At 44.5% G+C, this 20664-nt stretch overlaps 1 protein-coding gene across 8 annotated transcripts in view; it reads right to left on the reverse strand.

Annotated features, from left to right (window-relative positions):
* Positions 1-20664, reverse strand: part of NUP214 (nucleoporin 214) — a 112539-nt gene that overhangs the window by 4394 nt on the left and 87481 nt on the right. For all 8 annotated transcript variants that reach the window (XR_012424243.1, XR_006692799.3, XR_006692798.3 and 5 more), the window contains exons 31-33: positions 15238-15394; positions 7709-7861; positions 2028-2199 (exon numbers count right to left, since the gene is read on the reverse strand). Coding sequence is in view for 4 of the 8 variants with exons in the window: in XM_074016243.1 (XP_073872344.1) it covers positions 2028-2199; positions 7709-7861; positions 15238-15394 (482 nt within the window). In the remaining 4 variants the exon portion in view is untranslated. The remainder of the gene's footprint in view (positions 1-2027; positions 2200-7708; positions 7862-15237; positions 15395-20664) is intronic.

Below are 20664 nucleotides of genomic sequence, written 5' to 3' on the forward strand. Positions count from 1 at the left end.
CAGTACACATTTCCTGCTCTACCTCCAACAATCCTGAAGCTTTATTCTATCATTTTAGCATTTCTCACTTACCGACCATTCCCCCACACCCCGCTCCCATTTATTTATCTTCAGCTCCTCTTGGGATCTTGATTCTATTTACGTTTTCCAAGTCGTTTCATTCAGGATTTTGTATTTGTTTCCTGAATCAATAATTACTATCCAAAACAATGTAAAAGTGGCTACCATTTTCTTTCCCCTGCTGGCCCCACCTGGAGACAATCCCCTGTGCACCCTCGCTCAGTTCTCCCTCCAGATATGGTCCAGCACAGAAGGTGGCACTGTGTGGCCTACCAGAGCCCCCTGAATCATTTGCAGAGGAATTCAGCTGGGTTGGCGAGAGCTTCTGGGGTCTGGAGGTGACTAGGTGAGGGAAATAGATCAGTGGTTTCTGGGAGAAGGGGCAGCACCTGGGGCAAGAGTCAACCCCAAAGCAAGAAAAAGTATCTAAAACTCCCCCTTCCCACCATTCTATTCACTGTTAATGGTGAGGTCAAGGCTCTTTCCATACAAAGGTGGCCAAGGGATCTGCCCTCATTGGACTTTCTCCCAGGAGCATCTGCTCCCTTCCTCCTCCTGCCTTGGGCCTCATCAGCAACAGCCTGCCCTTCTCAGAGGCCTGCCCTTCAGGGTAGGAGACAGGCTCATGGCCAGGGACCTGGAAGAAGGTAATGGGCTTTTATGGGGATTTAATAACTGACCTGGTATTAACCCTTTTTAGGACTGACTAACCAGCCAGTCAGGATTTGTGTGAGAGCTGCCCCAAGGCAGAATATGATACTTTTCTACTAGTAAAGAAAACAGCTGGTTTCAAATAAATAAATCAATTCTCAAGATACCCAGTCAACCCACACCTTCCACCAACTCTGTGGTACTATGTGCTAGGTCATCACTGCAGAGAACAGCGTCCATTAAGACCTCTGAGAATACCAGCCTAAGTGGGTCTCTAACTGTCTTTTCCAAGCTTTCCTTAACTTAATTCTTGGGGTTTCCTGAGGGCAAACCTAAGGCATTAGTCTCCCTGTGAAACAGGAGCAGCAGCACGCCAACCCTCACTCTTGCTGCTGCGCTCCAGCATCTTGCATGGAGGGAAAGGGTGTGAGTAAGAACATACTATAGTTTATTTTCAAGATAAAGATGCTGTTAGCTTGCCAAGACTCAGATCCCAAGTATCTCTACAATTCCCCCAGACAAAATCATCTCCCCTCCCCCACGTCTTCAGCTCATGTTGAGCCCAGTACCGTGGTGAGAGGCATTTTAGAACTTTCAGGCATCAACACCTCCTTTGAATGAGACTTGGTAGTCACCCCATGTACAATTTTTAAATTGGGATGTTGTGGTGGGGTGAAGACTTTTTTTCCCTTGGGGTTTTGGCAACCAGACTGAAATTCTGCCCTTAAAAGCAACTCCCTAACATGGCCTTTTCCAGTGCAGACGCACACAAGGCAATGAAAGCAGCTTCGAAATTCCTGATCATCCAGGATCTTCCCATGGCGGGGGACCTGTGGAACTGAATACTCACTGTGGGGGCTGCAGGGGAGCAGGGGACACAGGGAGTTGTTTGTTCAAGGACAATGGGTCTAACACAGAACAATCCCAAGATGAAAGAATCTGGTGGAAACCATTCATTGAGGACTTCCTAACAGAAGCTCCACAAGGGGGTACCCCTTGGCTACAAAGCAGTAGTTAAGGCAGGGCTGGCGCCTTCCTTTAGCCCCAGCAGGAGAACAGGGGCTCTGATGACCAGCATTTCTCATACGAGGGAACAGCAACACAGCTGAGGTCCACCCATGAATTCAACAAAGCCTGGCTTAAAAGAAATGAGTCTTACCCTGGAGAGGAACAGGAATCCTTGAGGGAGTTGTTCACCAGTTTCAAGGGAGGGGCCTTCAGCTCATGGTCAAATTTCTTTTCAGAGCACAAGTACAGGCCCCTAGTGCTTTTTGGCTGGCATGTGGGTTCCCAAGGGCCCTCCCCAGGGGGCTTACCCGAATCCTCCTGCGCTGGCAGCCGCAGTGCCCTCTCCGAACACTTTGCCTCCCGTCGAGCCCAGAGGGCTTGTAAAGGCTGGGGCTGAACCGAATGCTGGCACCCCTCCAAACCCAGGGGATCCCCCAAAAGTAGGAGGGCTGCCAAACACTGGAGCAGCACCGAAGCCACCTGAGCAAAACAGAGGCAAACAAACAGAAATAGGGAGAAAGAGAGGAGGAGACAGGAAGAGAAGACATTGAGCAATGAGAAACCAAATCAAAATAGGAAGAAAAAAAGGGAAAAGAGGATGTCAGCAATTCAAATGCAAGAACTAAAGAACAACACCCACCTGCCCTTCTATCAAGAAAATAGTAATGAAATCAACAAAACAAAAGCCCTCAAAGCAAACCACCCCCCTCCATTTCCATCAGAGGGCTCTGGGGTCCACTCAGGAGAGCTCCTGCAAACCCTGTGAAGTCAGTGTGAAGCCGTGTGAGCAGACCTCCGAGAGCCCGGTGCACCTCCCACCCTTGCAGGTCCTCTGAGCTGTCTGGAGTGAAAAACCATTCTCGAAAACTCCAATCCCTACCCAGCTGTCAAAAAGATGACAGACTATATTACTTATCAGTACGTAGGCAAGACATCTAGCTTCACAGAAACCCAAATTATAAAATCAGAGGCTCAAAATCCCCTCTCAGGGAGAATTCCTGAATTGGGTCATAGCAGAGATGGACGTGCACATGGCGCCCAGCCAGGTGCTTTTTATTTATTTACAGCCTGATGGCTCCTACATCTCTCGTCGGAGTCTCCCTTTCTCTCGCTCAGTGGAGAAGGTTGTTTTTTTTTTTTTAAATGCTTTTTTCCTGCAGTTTGGAATTACTTCTCAATGAAAAAATACACCAAATTTCTTCTTTGGAGGTAGGCTGCTGTAGAAATCTAATAAAATAGTAAGTTAACAGTGAGGACAGCCCTAGAGTTCAGATGCCTTCTGCAAGTTGCCAACAATGCTGCCCAGTGAGCTCAGGCTGCCAGAGGGCAGCACCACACAGGTGGCCACACAGACAAGGCTGAGGTCACACATGGGGCACCCTACTCTGATTGCTGGTGATGCCTGTCAGGCGGGAAGACAAAACATCCTCCCCTGAGCTATTCCTGATGTGGGTTCCCAAACTTCCAAGACACTGCTGAAATCATTCTACAGTATTAGAACAGACACTCAGTGAGTGTCTTCTGGAATGAACGGAACAGAATGGCCTAGGAAATGTGCTCTAACTGGGAGCACTCTCTAAAGGGTAGTACTTCTTAAAGTGAGTTTTGGCCCATGAACTGCATGCTGGCGGGAGTAATGGTGGCTTAGCGACAAGCCTTTTCTCCCCTTTCAGAAAGTGAATCTGCTGTTAGAGGGATGAAATCTAGACTTCTTATTGTTTATGTAATCACAACACAAGATTCTGCTGTCTGAATCAGGAAAGATCAAATCCTGGGTATGAAAAGTTGTCAGCTGAATTCCTCAGTTAACTGTTACTTTGTGATTCACTCATGTGCCTATTTGCCATTAATAGTGGTAGGCTGCAAAACTGAGAAGATACTTTTTTGCTAAGGCTCATGTTTGGGTTAACATTGCGCATTTTAAAACCTTGAGTGAAATTCCAAGCCATGATAATGGAGACTGTTGGGTTATAAATATAACAGACTGGAAAAAAAAAGTGCTAAAAAACCCTTACAGTTGAATTATTTAAGACTGATCATAGATCTAGTTACACTTTCTTCCTAGACATGCAGGGCTTTATCCAGTGCCTTCTTTTCAATATTGCTTAGACTTCTTGGTGGAAGGTGAGTGAAAAATAGGAAGTCATGACGATACAGAAAATAAACTGGACAGGGGAGGGGTGGCGGTTAAGTATACACAGAGAGAAAAAGCCGCCAAACAACACACCTGGGTCCCAGCCAAATTACACAGGAAGAAAACAGTCACTCTGGCTTAAACAGGCAACTCCCTCCTGATGGCAGGAGGGGTTCGATTTTATTAGTTGCCATATTTCATAAATTTCTTCTCCAAAAGAAATATAAATTTTCTAATAATCAATGATGATAAACTTTCTAATTTATTGAGGGCCCACTCTATGCCAGGGGCTTCACAGCAGTTCTCTTAAATCCTCCCAATAAACCTGGGATCCTTACATCACAGGGGAGGAAACTGAGACTTAGAGAATATGCCACTTGTCCAAACTTTAGCCAGCTGGTGGGTGCTAGAGCTCGGACTGGAACGAGGTCTGTGTGACTCAAAAACGCCCACCTCTCATCTTCCCATCATTCATCCCCTGCCTGCCTCCCTCCAAATCTAACACTTGAGCAAGAAAGCAGGGTGTAGACCACTGACCATGGTGGGCAGGGCAGCAAGGCCATCTTCACTCCATCCCACCTTCCTCCTGTCCTCTCCCTGGATGACCTCCAGCAGGATTTTTTTTTTTTTTGAGACGGAGTCTCACTCTGTCGCCCAGGCTGGGGTGCAGTGGCCGGATCTCAGCTCACTGCAAGCTCTGCCTCCTGGGTTTACGCCATTCTCTTGCCTCAGCCTCCCGAGTAGCTGGGATTACAGGTGCCCGCCACCTCGCCCAGCTAGTATTTTATATTTTTTAGTAGAGACAGGGTTTCACCGTGTTAGCCAGGATGGTCTCAATCTCCTGACCTCGTGATCCGCCCGTCTCAGGATTATTTTCTAATGCAATTTTACAGAAGGGAAGATAGACACTTTGGAATTTTTCAAAGACCCATCCAAATCATCAACTTAAAATCTCTCTTACAGCAAAAAGTGACTGCCCCGATGCCTGCGCAGGAAGGCAGTTCCTCCATTCACAGCAGCCCTTCCTTCTACTCGGGACTTCCAGTCCCCTCTTTCGACAGAAAAAGCTCTCCAGAACCAATACGAGTTCGGCTGCAGAGAGATGAAGTCCCCGAAACATGAGGGGGCGTGGTCTTTCCCCTGCCCTCGCTTTGATGTTTATGGTTACTAGTTCATTCATCTTATGTATCTGAAAGATAATTTTTCTCTCTTTGAGTCCTCGATCTAAGTATTACAGTTTCATGGGGCAAATAAATAAATACTATGAAAAGTTGAGGCATATATTTTCTCTAAGACTGGACAAATAAAAGGGTCAGATTTTCTTTCTTTTTTTGAGACAGTCTTGCTCTGTTGCCCAGGATGAAGTGCAGTGGCATAATTTTGGCTCACTGCAATCTCTGCCTCCCAGGATCAATTGATCCTCCCACCTCAGTCTCCTGAGGAGCTGGGACTACAGGCATGCACCGCTGTGTCTGGCTTATTTTTGCATTTTCTTTTTTTTTTTTTTTTTTTTTTTGTAGAGACGGGTTTTTGCCATGTTACCTAGGCTGGTTTCAAACTCCTGGACTCAAGTGATCTGTCTTCCTTGGCCTCCCAAAGTGCTGGGATTACAGGTGTGAGCCACTGTACCCAGTATCTGAATTAGGTGTGATTTTCCTTTTTTCTTTTAGAGATAAAGGTCTCACTATGCTGCCCAGGTTGGTCTTGAACTTCTGGGCTCAAGTGATCCTCCCACCTCAGCCTCCCAAACTGCTGGGATTACAGGCGCAATTTCAAAGGTCAGATTTCCAAATCAATGGGGACATAATCCCAGGATAAAGAACCATATATAGGAAAACCATAAGAGTCAAAGAAAACATTATCAGTCTTCTAAAAACATACAAAGTTTTGATGATCGATGAACTAATATTCCCCAGTTGAAATGTTCACGATGTGCCTTTCTAACTGGGATAAAAGCCTTGTGGCCCTTTCATTTTTAAATAATGCACTGTGTGTGTGGCAAAAAGAAAGCTGCGAAGCCCATTTCAGAATATTCTGTTTTAATTTCTAAGAGCAGTATTAACAACTAGCAACCAAGGACTAAGCTACCTGAGTCACAGTTTGAGGTAAGGTACACAGTAGATTTGGAAACCACAGCACTTTAGGCTCTACACATGAGACTCCATGTATTAATTTGGGGCAGCCTTACTCCCAAGTCAGAGCCACCGATGTACCTAGTCCTGTGGTTGGATCCTTCCTCTGGAATTAGCATATTTCAGAGCATCCTATACATACGGGGGCCAAGTGTCCTGCCCACTTACCCACGGGGAGTTTGCTTTCAAAAGCTGCTTGCTCAAACAGCCTACCCTGGACCCCCCCATCTTAAAAAAAATTCTTTTCACACAACTTTCCATCAACAAGAACAGGAGTGCAGACTCCCCGCAGATCTCAGAGATAGAAACAGAATGGAGAGGCAGATGACAGAAATGAAGTACGTTTTCAGATCTAAACATATATTGTTCTTTAAAAATTTTTAGTTATAAATACATCATACATGATTATAAAAAGGCATATAGTTTATATAAATATATACTTTAATAGTAATGCTGGGATAAAAAGTAGTGCTAGTAATGTTCCTTTTCCTTGTTTACATGGGTGTCAACTATGAAAATTAATTCAGCTGTGTACTTATGCTATTTGGATTGTGGATACACATATACTTCAATTAAAAATAAAGGGATCTGGGGGCCAGGAGTGGTGGCTCACGCCTGTAATCCCAGCACTTTGGGAGGCTGAGGTGGGGAGATCACGAGGTCAGGAGATCGGGACCATCACCATTTCACATGGTGAAATGCCATCTCTATTAAAAATACAAAAAATTAGCCGGGCGTGGTGGCGGGCGCCTGTAGTCCCAGCTACTTGGGAGGCTGAGGCAGGAGAATGGCGTGAAGCTGGGAGGCAGAGGTTGCAGTGAGCCGAGATCGCGCCACTGCACTCCAGCCTGGGCGACAGAGCCAGACTCCGTCTCAAAAAAAAAAAAAAAAAAAAAAAACAAAATAAAAAAAAACTGATTTGCGAAAGAGGGGAAAGTAATATACAGATGAGAAATTAAACAGATAATCTGCTTTGACCCTCACAAATAATGGGCACCCCAACAAATCCATGACTCAGGATGCTTTCCTGTTGATACTTTAGTTATCATTTCCTTATGTGTTCCTTTACTTTGGTTGTTCTGCAGCTGTAAAATATTTACAATGTTTTCTTCCCAAGAAGACTCTATGTTCTCTAAAGAGTTGCATTACAGCTGGGCGCGGTGGCTCACGTCTGTAATCCCAGCGAGTTGCATTACAGCTGGGCGCGGTGGCTCACGTCTGTAATCCCAGCACTTTGGGAGGCCGAGGTGGGCAGATCATGAGGTCAAGAGATGGAGACCAGCCTGGCCAACATGGTGAAACCTCGTCTCTACTAAAAGTACAAAAATTAGCTGGGTATAGTGGCACATGCCTATAATCCCAGCTACTAGGGAGGCTGAGGCAGAAGAATTGCTTGAACCAGGGAGTCGGAGGTTGCTGTGAGCCGAGATCGCACCACTGAACTCCAGCCTGGTAACAGATTTAGACTCCATCTCACAAAAAAAAAAAAAAAAAAAAGGTTGCATTACTTGCATTCTATGCTTTTAAACATGTTTTGGAAGACCTGGAATCATGTTAGGAATGTAGCAGATGCTCAGTAAATATGAAGAGGAGGTAACAGTTAACTTCTTTACTCCAATCCTATTCTCTTGAGATAACCACCCTAGAGATGTCTCCTTCCAGATATCTACGCATAAACAAATATGCATAAAAAGATAACCATAACAAATAGACACAGGAGTACCTGTTTTGTTTGGAGAGGAAAACCCAAAGCCTTGGGATGCCACACTTCCTCCTCCAGAGCTGAAAGTGCCAGTGGGTTTCTGCTCTCCAAACGACGAGCTGGCAAATCCACCAAATGTCTTGGCCCCACTGTTTCCAAACAGGTTAGAGGTATCTGAAGAGACGAAGAGATGAAGATGTGAGGGAGGTCAGAGGGAGAGAAATGTCTTTACCTGCTTCTCAGAACAAAGAAAAAAATATCAGTTGGGTGTTTGGGAAGATGGGAGTGACAAGCCGCCTAGAACCCAAGGGAGCGGAGCGGCAAAGCGACAGGCACTTTCTCTGATTTTCACACACCTTGCTGGGAAGTTTTAGTCATTCTGGCACCCAGGCTCAGGATTTTCTGGCATGATTCTACAGGCACAAAACAAAGGAGCAGTGAGAGGCCCCGCTGAAGAGGCTCCTTTGCTCACGGCGTGCTCCCGCAGGTGTCAGGACGGCCCAGCAATGGAGGCCATGGCTCAGCCCCACAGGCTGCTTTCTTCTGAAGAAAGGGTTTGCTTTGATTGGTTTCTTCACACCAAGACCAACTTCAAATTTTGTCAAACTAGGGAAATTAAAGTTAGAACAAATCCAAACCAGGCATAATGGCTTCTAGCACTTACTTACTGCTTTTATAGTCAAGTTCAGCATGCTTATGGCTGCCCGAGCTGCTCAGAGAATGGCAGTGAAATGAGAAAAATCATGGTGCTCCTATCTTTGATCCAAGAGGATATAGGGATGGTCTGAAGAATGTGAAAGAGGCTAGCAAGACTTCCAGTCAGATTTCCTCTAAGAGGTTTAATGAAGCCCTTGACCTTTTAGATACTTGTCTAGGGGGTCATTCCCCCTCTCTCAACTATGCACTGAATTCACTCCAAGAATTAAAGGAAAAAAGGAAACTACTAAAAACCAAGATGGCTGAGAATTTTTTCACCTGTTACAAGAAATGCAAACCTGACAGACAATAAATAGCCAAAGTCTACATACACAGAAGCTGTCACTCAAATACAGCATAGGATATGTCAGAGTTTTCAAACTTTTTTTTGTGGGGGGAGGGGTGTTGGTGGGAAGGCAAGGAATAACTCACGTTTCCTACCACGTCTGGATGGGTGTTTTATTAAATATATGCCCACAAAGCAGGCAGAAGCTATCCTGAAGTGGAGTGGATGCCCAAAGACACAAGGCATAAATGGGAGGCACAGCGTATGCTCTGGGTAATCACTGGGTGGGTAATAAAGGACCAGTCTCTCCCTAAGCCAGTCAGGTGTTCACAGGGAAGGTGAAAGGAGAGGACTGGAAGAGGGGGAGCACTTAACATCATTTTCAAAGTTGAGCTGTTGGAAGGGGTGCCCCCCTCGCCCCCATTAACCTGTCACTCCTCAGGTCTCTCAACTTGTGCTGTTACAAACCGACCCTAACAGGACAGCCAACACGGTTAATATGTCCAGATGCAATGCTCTTAATCCACAATCCAGGAGGTGAGTGGCCTCACTTTGGGACCCAGTCACCTCAAATTTCCAGGCACCAGTAATACAATATGACTTGGCCCATCACATTATGGTCACTGCCCTAGAAAAACACTGCTGACAACTGGAGAGCCTGGCTAAGGACCCACATGTCGGGTATGTCAGACATTGGCAGCTGGGTGGTTAAGAAATCCCTTTGTGTCACCCTCATAACTCAGTACCACAGGATAATTTATCCCGTGATGGAGTCCCACAAAACGGCCTCCTGAGCAGTTTGACCTTCCCCTTATTGAGCTAGCCCAAAGTTAAGTTTGATTCCTTCAATGGCAGTACATTTGACACTGGAGATGAAAAACAGGCTTCTCAGCCATTCTGTTTACTTGGTATTTCAATAACAGAGGGCTGCAATTTTGTACTTTGTTAGTGCTAGCAATGCAAAATTCAAATAGCAAACAAATTCAAAGGCAAGACTGGGGTTGAATCTCCTCTTGGAGAAATTTGGTGCAACCATATGAAATGAGAGGTGAAATGATTTTACTGAGATAGTGGTGGGAAGTCAGAGATCATTTAGAAGTCTTTGGGCTTTTTAATCTTTTTCTCTATTTAAAACTCTTTGACTTTAAAATCTTTATGGCATATCATAGTGGAACAAGCAGTGAAGTTTGCAGTCAGACCCAGGTGAGATTACCTAATAGCTGCGTGACCCTGGGCAAGGACTTAACTAACTAAGTCCCAGTTTCCCCACACATAGAACAGGACAGCAATTCTGACTCTGCAAGGGATACTGGGAAGATAACATGATGCACACAGGGCACTAGTGTGATATGCTGTGGACCCTCAGAAAAGGCTGCTGCCTTTCTCTGTTCCTTCAACCTCCTCCTTCCACATCTCAATCACACTTCAGCTAGTAAGACACTGAGCAGGTCAGCAGGAGATAATGAAATCCTTTTCATTTTTAAAAGATCCCAAGAATGACACCATTAAAGCTGTAATCACTCTCATTTAGTCTCTCAAGGAGCTCTGCATGTTGAGACATTTTACCATTGATTTAAACTGCTCCGAAACATAGCATAAAACAATGACTGCGACTCTGTTTCTAATGTCAACATGTGTTTCTTGGTTTTCTCCTAATGGTTCCAAAATAACACAATCTCTAGCTTTTGAAAATACGTTACCATATTCTCATATTACCAAAGAGAATATCTTGGCGAACAGAACAATATTTCACTATAGAAGATTCTTTTTGACTTGTAAATAAACTATCCAGTAAAAAAAACAAGTTTGTCTTTGCATAGCCATCTGTGACTGACACTTTAGGGGTGCCAAGTACAGGTAAGACTGTCATCTGCTCTGGGCTTCTGCCCTGCTGGCAAAACATGGATCCTCTTTGGTCTTTTATTTGGCAAAAACACTAGCATAATCCAACATGCGTGCCTGACCCAACCTGAATTAAATTATACTTAATATAAACTGGATAGTAATTAAATTTGACACAAAGAGAGCAGGCCCCATTATCATCCCGCAGGTCTGAAGTCACTGAACAAGAATTCAATGCACACTCTGAAGGGGTCTCTCAAGAAGCTCTTGCCCAGGATACTTTCCAAGATATTTTCTTCAAGAACAGTTGTAGAGGGACCTGTGAACCCACATGATCATCATCAAATGGCTTCTTCATCTCCTGACGAAACAAATATGTCTTTCAGGACCCTAAACAGAAAGAATGTGCTGGGAATGGCCCTACACAGTGTCCTCAGGACAGTGCTCAAGGAGGCAACAGGTCCTTATGGGTAACAGTCCACAGTGGTGGTGACTTTTAGATGACCCCATGGGTTCACAGGTTTTCTTTAGTAGAGTCTATGGGAATGACAGAGAGAAGCCCTTCTTGCAAGCTTTGAGCTTCTGGATACAGAACATGCCAACTCCAAGCACTGGTGTTCTCAGCTTGTCTCTCCTGGTCATTGTTATAGTTCTCATGACTTCTCAGGGGTCAAGTGGGCAGTTTCAGGGCTAAGCAGCCCAGGGCATAAATGTCACAAAGAGCACTGCTCAAATAACTCTCTATAATGGGGTCTTTTCCATGCATAAGTGTTGCCCAAAAAGGCATACCTGGGAGACGTTACGTAAACATGGCCCATCAAAGCTCGGGAAAAGCATCTGGACTAAATCCTGGCTATGCCACTGAACAGCTGTGCAGCTTCTGCAGTCTATATCTCCTCTTGGACCTGATTTTCCTATCAGTGAAATGGGGACAGCCACATCTAAAAGCACTGTTGTAAGAAGTGGTTAGCTCACGTGCATTGAGCTTCTGGCACACAGTAGGTGATTAATAAAGGCTGGTTTATTTCTGCTTGATGGTTTGTGTAGTGATGAAATCCAAGGGCCGCAGGATTTCCAGAGAGGGAGCAATCATGATGGGCCTGAATGACCCCCAGGCAAAGGTGCACTGCACACAGAAACAGCCTCGCATTCATCCTTAAAAGGACAGGCTCAGAAGGTGGGTGCAGGGTACCATGTGAACCTGGAGGAAGTGAGGGAGGGATGCTTGTGTGGACAGCAAGCAGACAAACTGGCCAAACCAGAAGGAACGTGCTGGGGAACTGAGTATAGTCAGAAAGGTACTTTGGGGCCAGCTCAAGGAGGGCCCTGAATTCCAGTTTCAAGTTTGTTTGGACTTTATCCTATAGTCAGTGGGAAGCTGTCCAAGGGTTTTGAGTAGGAAAAGGGGCAAAATAAATGCAGTCTTAAGACTCAGTTTGGCATGGATTTTTAGACCACAATGGAAGAGCCAGGGGGAAGGGAGAAGAAGATTGTGATGAACCAGAGGACCATGGGGAATGCCCCATAGCAAAATGGGGCGGGGAGTGAGGGGGTTGGTGGGGGGGAAGGAGAGAATGTAGAGAAAAGAAGAGGAGCAGAGGAAGAATTGTTTGAAAGGCAGAAGGAACCAGGAGAATCAGTTCATACAGTCCAGGAAAGAAGTGGTGCTCAAAGCATCAAATGATGCAGAGCCACCTAAGGAGAAAGAGGCTGTCACTGATGATTCTGCAGAAAGTATCCTGAGTAGACTTTCCCCAGACGACTCCCAGCTCTTCCTTCTCCACTGTTCCTTCCTCTTACCCTGTACTTGGTGGCTCTCAGGGTTAAAAAAATTCCTGTCCCTTTCATTATCGAATCATACACTTAGTACCCCCAAAAACTGCTGAAATAAAATCATATACTTAGTTTTTAAAAATAATATAATGTTAAGTGTTTCCTCGACTCCTTCAAAATCACTTAAACTTCCCTTAGGCACACATGTAAATTGTTGGTTTATAGTTAACAGCCAACATTTAGAAGATGAAGACTAACGGGTTATCCGGTATCAAGAATAGTTATGTGTTTACTTTAAACCAGAATTAAAAGAATTAGCCAGTAATGTTTGACAGGCTGGGGAGTCCTGGTTTGTAGGGTTTTCTGATTTCCATGATATCAATACTCTACAATGGCTAATTTCAGGCTACCCCACACGATGTCACCAAATGAGCAATTGGGAAGATGTGCATGGCTGGCTCTCCTGTGTCCGTGCAAACCAGCTGCAGCCAGCCACTGACCAAAGGCAACTCCTTGACAGTCAAGAGTCATGGCATTAGAGATGAGTAAATGAATGTTTATAGGGATATGACACATTTAACTTTCAACAAAATTGGCCAGTAACACAACCTCACATATGATACCTTAGCTCTGGGATAAACCCAAATTTCTAACTGCAGTGGAGCATGTTAGTAAGTGTCTATTCTGTGCCAGATTCTGTGTTTGGCATGTGACATATAGTCTAGCTGAGCTCTACATCTGTGACTTTCTCGCTCTGTGACCTCAGCATTCTGGGCTTGTTTCCTCAATGGAAAATGAAGAGCCATAAAAGGACGATGTTTTCAAAGTATGTGCTATGGAGCCTCGCAGTCGTGTGGTGCCAGCCAGCTGTGTGTCTTGGAGTTCTTGACCCCTGCTTCAGCATGAACCTACTTGTGTTTTCCTTGTCAGGATGCTACTTAAGAGTTCATTGGCAAAAACGGTTTTTGAAAACTACTAGACTTGATTTCTAAGATTCAGGATTCTAAATCCCTCCTGGCCAACTGAAACCTAAAGAACAAAAACTTCTGATTACATAATTTCACGAATTAAAAGGTATGTGACTCTTGACAAGCAATCTTTCCTTATGTATTAGTGGAGTGGACAGTGACAACAAAATAACTAGGTTTTTGTTTGTTTGGTTTTTGAGATGGGGTCTTGCTGTGTTGCCCAGGCTGAACTAAAAAAATGACTAGTTTTTGATTTAGGAATTTAGAAGGGCAAATCAGGATAGAAAGTTTTGCTAACTGCATAGGTCTTAATATTAAGGAAACATCCGTCATGACTGCAGAACACTAGCTCATGATTCATGGAGATCTCACACAGCACAACAGATGAGAGAAACTTCATGTAGAGCATATTAAATGAGAGAAGCTGCGACAAACAGGACAGGCTCCCAACTTCTAATCTCAGCCTCCGTCTGAGCAGCAGGATAACAGATCTACACAAACAGATTTCTTTCATTTCCAACCATGAATACGCAGCTCAACAAAGAATTTTTAAGGCCGAGCACGGTGGCTCACGCCTGTAATCCCAGCACTTCGGGAGGCTGAGGTGGGCAGATCACTTGAGGTCAGGATTCAAGACCAGCCTGGCCAACACGGTAAAACCCCATCTCTACTAAAAATACAAACACTAGCCAGGCTTGGTGGCAGGCGCCTGTAATCCCAGCTACTCGGGAGGCTGAGCTGGGAGAATTGCTTGAAATTGCTTGAACCCAGGAGGTTGCAGTGAGCCGAGATTGTGCCACTGCACTCCAGCCTGGGCGACAGAGTAACACTGTCTCAAAAAAAAAAAAAAGTTCGGGCACGGTGGCTGTAATCCCAGCACTTTGGGAGGCCAAGGCAGGCAGATCACAAGGTCAGGTGATCAATACCTCCTGGCTAACACGGTGAAACCCCATCTCTACTATAAAAAATACAAAAAATTAGCCAGGTGTGGTGGTGGGCGCCTGTAATCCCAGTTATTCGGGAGGCTGAGGCAGGAGAATGGTGTGAACCTGGGAAGCGGAGCTTGCAGTGAGCTGAGATCGCGCCACTGTACTCCAGCCTTGGTGACAGAGCGAAACTCTGTCTCAAAAAAAAAAAAAAAAAAAGAATTTAAAAAATTAGCTAAAGAAGGCTGGGCATGGTGGCTCATCCTATAATCCCAGCACTTTGGGAGGCCGAGGCGGGCAGAGGAGTTTGAGACCAGATTGGTCAACATGGCTAAACCCTGTCTCTACCAAAAATATCAGCTGGGCATGGTGGCGCATGCCTGTAATCCCAGCTACTTGGGAGGCTAAGGCAGGAGAATCATTTGAACACGGGAGGCGGAGGTTGTAGTGAGCCGAGATTGCACCATTGCATTCCAGCCTGGGCAACAAGAGTGAAACTCCGTCTCAACAAAAAAAAAAAAAAAAAAAAAAAAGAAAAGAAATTAGCTCAAGAAAGTACCAGCAGATACAGCTTCAGATGAAAATAAAACAAAAATGTAAGAGGTGAGAAACAGTAAAGGCTTCAACTTTTGGATGACATCTCCCCACAGGAGCTATTCGGAGAGTACTACCCAAATGAAAGTCTACACGCTCTCCTCCCAGCATGCTCGGCTTGCTATGCTGCCGCTCACTTATGCTTGTCTGCTTGCCTTCACTTCAAGTCACTCCAATACTAAGAAACAGAACGATTGGGCCTTGGGAGAGAAGAGGGGAGCAGCTCAATACACAGATCCTCTCCCTGCAGATCTGATGTCTTTTCATGATTATATAGCACATCTCATTAAAAAACCAAAAATAAAAAACCAAAACAGATCACACTGCTTTGGGGAAGATATTTTAAATGGGCCTTCTAGATAATTTTTTTTTCTTTTTATATTTGTCACTGAAGCTTTGATATGGCATTAAGAATGAAAATGGCATTAGGGTACCAAGGGACTGGGAAAAGTCTTCTCAACTTACTTGCAGTAGCTGTGGATCCAAAGCCCCCACTGGCCGAGCTGAACGGGTTTTTGTTGGCTGCATCCTGACTGGGTTTTCCTCCAAGGCCACTGAAGAAACCTCCCCCTCTTCCAGTGTTTCCAGACCCAAACACGCTACCACTGGAAGAGGATGATTGCTAAAAAACAAAAGGGTCAGGAAGCAAGATAGGATGAGAGGTCATCGTGAAATGGCAGGCTGCATCCGTGGGCAGGAGGTACTCACAGCTGGTACAAATGGAAAAAGCAAGAGAACTCTGATTGGTTCTGGTACAAATGCTCTAACAACCACAAAAGAAGCTAGACTCTGGACAGGGACTTCCTACCTATGAGAAATTCTCAAGCTATTCCATGTTCACAGTTCTCTGAAAACATGACTTATGGTAGGTGGGAACTTTTAATGTTTATCTGCCACGCTGCCCATACTGTCTGTTTGACACAACACCAGGGTCAGGAAAACCAAACCCACAGGAGATCCACCAAATAAAAAGTTTGAAAACATTTACAAGCTATTATGAACACCACTTATTCTGATTCCTCCAGTGTTTGGCTGAACTCATCAGCAATGGATGGTAAGTGATTTTCACTGTCTTTCTCTCAATTTGTGTGCTTTTATTTCATAATGACTTTCCCAGTGCTGCAGAAGTAAGCTTAAATTAGCTTCATTGTTGAAATGATGACCAAAGCTGAATTTGGCCCAAGTTCGCAAATCTCATGCTCAGAAGATGCTGCTAGTGCAGGGGCAAATGCTGACTCAAGGCTGTGTCAGGTCCCAGACACTTAACTTCTCTGGAAGCTGGTTCTTAAAGAACAACTGGGTTACATCTGAGGGGCCATTCACATTAGTTAAGTGTCATCTCTCTGTGGCTGAGAATGCAGAATAAGATGGACTTTAGAAAGGGGCCACTGTGCACAGACACTTGCAAGAGCAGAGCGGTGTTATCGATTCCCTCCTGTAAAATGGGGGTAATAAACTACCCGCCTCAATATGGTGGCAAGTGAATTACATGAGCCAAGAAATGTAACATACTTTAGAACAGAGCCTGAAACAGACTTACATGCTCAAAAAATGGTTGTTCAGTGTTTTAACCACAATGAACCAAAAATCAAGCACTCTGTATGTGCTAGACACATTTCTAAGTATTTTCTAAGTAATCATTTAATCTCTACTCGTTGAACCTCCAGGGGCCACTTCTGAAACACGCCCTACCCCTCAGGGTATCCCCTCCTTTCTACTCTGGTCTGAACCACCTAACCCCAAGCTTTTGCCCCGACTATGCAACAACTTAGCTGGTCTTTTGCTCCCACTACGGTCTATGTCTACATAGCAGCTGGAGCACTACTTGCAATGCAGTCACATCATTTCGCTCCTACCAATTCTAGAAGGCCCTACATGATCTGTCCCTCGTCCACCGCTCTGACATCATCTTTTATCACCCTCCCCCTCACTCAGGACAGTCACACATATCTTCTGTGCCTCAAATACAACAAGCTAATTTCTGTCTTAGGGCAACATACTTAATGTACTTCCTAGTCTCTTTTTTTTCCCCTTTAAATTTCTTAACAACAACAACAACAAAACAGTACCAATTCACTACAACCATTTAAAAACTAGGAATCCAATCCAGCCCTAACAAAAAATGGCTCTGATAACTAGTAAACTGCCACGGAAAGGTAGAAAACCTAAAAATGAATGCATGCACGTGGAAGGTATCTGACTGCTTAGCTGACATCCATGCAGCAGGCTGAAACACAGAAAACTGCCAGTATATGAGCATTTTGCCTGACAAAGCTCAGAAACCTCAAATGGTTCAGCCCAATTTTTAAACTGCGATTTGATAGGTTGGAGGCAGTGGCTCACACCTATAATCCCAGCACTTTGGGAGGCCAAGGCAGACGGATCACCTGAGGTCGGGAATTCGAGACTAGAGTGGCCAACATGGAGAATACCTGTCTCTACTAAAAATACAAAATTAGCTGGGCGTGGTGGTGCATTCCTGTAATCCCAGCTACCTGGGAGGCTGAGGCAGGAGAATCGCTTGAACCTGGGAGGCGGAGGTTGCAGTGAGGCAGTATCGCGCCACTGCACTCCAGTCTGGTCAACAAGAGCAAAACTCCGTCAAAAAAAAAAAAAAAAGTGATTTGATAAATAATAGCTTCCCATAAAAATGAAGTCGATCACTAACATACTTTATTGAAGTCAACATGAATTGATAGTTATTGCATCCTCATAAATGGGTGAGGGAGAATTCATTTTGAGATAAATAATAGGCTTTAAAACGTAAAATTATGGACAATCTAAAAACTGTACAAAAAGCAGACAGAAGAGTATAATGAACCCTCCAGACACCCATCAGCCAGATTCAACAATGCTCGACTCATGGCCTGTCAGATTTTGTCTTTACCCCCAAGTACTTCTTATCCTTTATTACAGTGGAGCAAATCTCAGACATATCATTTCATCCACTAATTTTCCTGTATAAATCTATAAAACAAACCATCACCACATGACCATTATATCTGAAAATTTTAACAATAATGCCTTAATATAGTGTAAGGAGTAAGGAGTAAGTGTTTAAGATCTAGACTTAACAATATTGCCAAAAAAAATCAACTTGACTCTACTCAAGTCTCTAGACCCAACCACCACTGCAGAGGAAGTAACAGAGGGTCGAGGATGGTTATCGGGGAATCAGCCCCCAATATTTCAATGTAGGTTCTTTTCTATTTTCCCTAAGTGTCGGTTGGTCTGAGAAATAAAGGGAAAGACTACTAAAGAGAGAAATTTTAAAGCTAGGTGTCCGGGGGAGACATCACATATCAGCAGGTTCCGTGATGCCCCCTGAGCCGCAAAACCAGCAAGTTTTTCTTATGGATTTCAAAAGGGGAGGGGTGTACGAATAGGGTCACGCTTCAAGGCAATAAAATATCACAAGGCAAATGGCGGCAGAGCGAGATCACAGGACCAGGGTGAAATCAGAATTGCTGATGAAGTTTCATGTCCCACTGGGCATGCATTATCATTGATAACATCTTATCAGGAGGCAGGGTTTGAGAGCAGACAACAGGTCTAAAATTTACTAGGCAGGAATTTCCTAATCCTAATAAGCCTGGGGGCACTACAGGAGACCAGGGCTTATTTCATCCCTTGTCTACAACAGTATAAGACAGACACTCCTAGAGTGGCCATTTTGGAGACCTCCACCTAAGAATGCATTCTCCTTCTCAGGGCTGTTCCTTGCTGAGAAAAAGAATTCAGGCCGGGCACGGTGGCTCAAGCCTGTAATCCCAGCACTTTGGGAGGCCGAGACGGGCGGATCACGAGGCCAGGAGATCGAGAGACGATCCCGGCTAACACGGTGAAACCCCGTCCCTACTAAAAAATACAAAAAAACTAGCCGGGCGAGGTGGCGGGCGCCTGTAGTCCCAGCTACTCGGGAGGCTGAGGCAGGAGAATGGCGTAAACCCGGGAGGCGGAGCTTGCAGTGAGCTGAGATCCGGCCACTGCACTCCAGCCTGGGCGACAGAGCAAGACTCCATCTCAAAAAAAAAAAAAAAAAAAAAAAGAATTCAGTGATATTTCTCCTATTTGCTTTTGTAAGAAGAGAAACATGACTCTGTTCTGTCCAGCCCCTCAGGTCAGTGGTTATCTTCCTTGTTCCCTGAAAATCGCAGCCATCCTGTTCCTTTTGGATGCCCAGATTTTATATTGTTCAAATACAGATGCTCTACAAATAATTTGTGCAGATAACGCAATCATCACAGGGTCCTGGGGCAACATACATCCTCAGCTTATGAAGATGACGGGATTAAGAGATTAAAGACAGGCATAGGAAATCACAAGAGTATTGATTGGGGAAGTGATAAATGTCCATGAAATTTTCACGATTTATGTTCAGAGATTGTAGTAAAGACAGACGTAAGAAATTATAAAAGTATTAATTTGGGGAACTAATAAATATCCATGAAATCGTCACAATTTATGTTCTTCTGTCACGGCTTCAGCAGGTCCCTCTGTTCGGGGTCCCTGACTTCCCACAACAGATGGCGCTCACTTGGAAGCTGTGCAGTCAGCAACCAGATCATGAGAAACGCCACAGGACAAATGACCAGCTTTCTTCAACAACTGAATTACCAGGAAAAATTCAAAAGGGAGACGTGAAAGGGGAACCTATAGATAAAGAGACTTAAGAGACATAGCAAGCAATCTCAATGTGTGGCCTTTATTTGGTCCTAATTCAAGAAAACAAAATGTAAAAAGAAATAGAGACATTTATGAGACTTTTTCAGAGAGGCATTTCCTGACCATCTAACCTAAACCATCTTCCCCAATTATTATCACATCACGCTTTATTTCTTCATAGTACTTAACACTGTCTGAAATTATACTGTTTTATTAAAGGATGACTCCCTCCATCTAATGGAAGCTCCATGAACACAGCCACTTTCACCTGTCCTACCCACCATGAATTCCTATATGAATGATTAAATTAATCTGAACAGACTTTGGTTTCAGCACTGGTTCTACAATTTACTAGCTAAGTATTCCATCTTAACAAAATGTTGAGTCTTCTGATCCATGAATACGGTATGTATTTTCATTTATTTAGGTTGTAATTAATTTCAACAATGTTTTATAGTATTCATTGCATAAGTTTTGCACTTCTTTTGTGAATTTATCCTACCCATTCTGTCTCTTACCCTGCCAGGATTCTGATTACACAAATGTCGGACTGCCTGATATTGTTGCATAGATAGCAGAAATGCTCTATCCATTTTTTTTTCCATCTCTCTGACCTTCCTTTTAGATAATTTCTATTGATATGTCTTCGAGTTCACCGTTCTTTTGTAGTATTCACTCTGCTGTTAAGCCTAATTTTTTTTAATTTCACGTACTAGATTTAAACTTCAAACACAGATAAAGACTTCTGTTTTTCTTTTTTTTTTTGAGACAGAGTCTCGCTCTGTTGCCCAGGCTGAAGTGCAGTGGCCAGATCTCAGCTCACTGCAAGCTCCGCCTCCCGGGTTCACGCCATTCTCCTGCCCCGGCCTCCTGAGTAGCTGGGACTACAGGTGCCCGCCACCTCGCCTGGCTAGTTTTTTGTATTTTTTAGTAGAGACGGGGTTTCGCCGTGTTAGCCAGGATGGTCTTGATCTCCTGACCTCGTGATCTGCCTGTCTCGGCCTCCCAAAGTGCTGGGATTACAGGCTTGAGCCACCGCGCCCAGCCCTGTTTTTCTTTTCTTTCTTTTTTTTGTTGAGACAGAGTCTCGCTCTGTCACCCAGGCTGGAGTGCAGTGGCCGGATCTCATCTCACTGCAAGCTCCGCCTCCCGGGTTCACGCCATTCTCCTGCCTCAGCCTCCCGAGTAGCTGGGACTACAGGCACCCACCACCTCACCCTGCTATTT

Source organism: Macaca fascicularis, chromosome 15 (assembly GCF_037993035.2).
Source record: "Macaca fascicularis isolate 582-1 chromosome 15, T2T-MFA8v1.1".
Taxonomy (NCBI): Eukaryota; Metazoa; Chordata; class Mammalia; order Primates; family Cercopithecidae; genus Macaca; species Macaca fascicularis.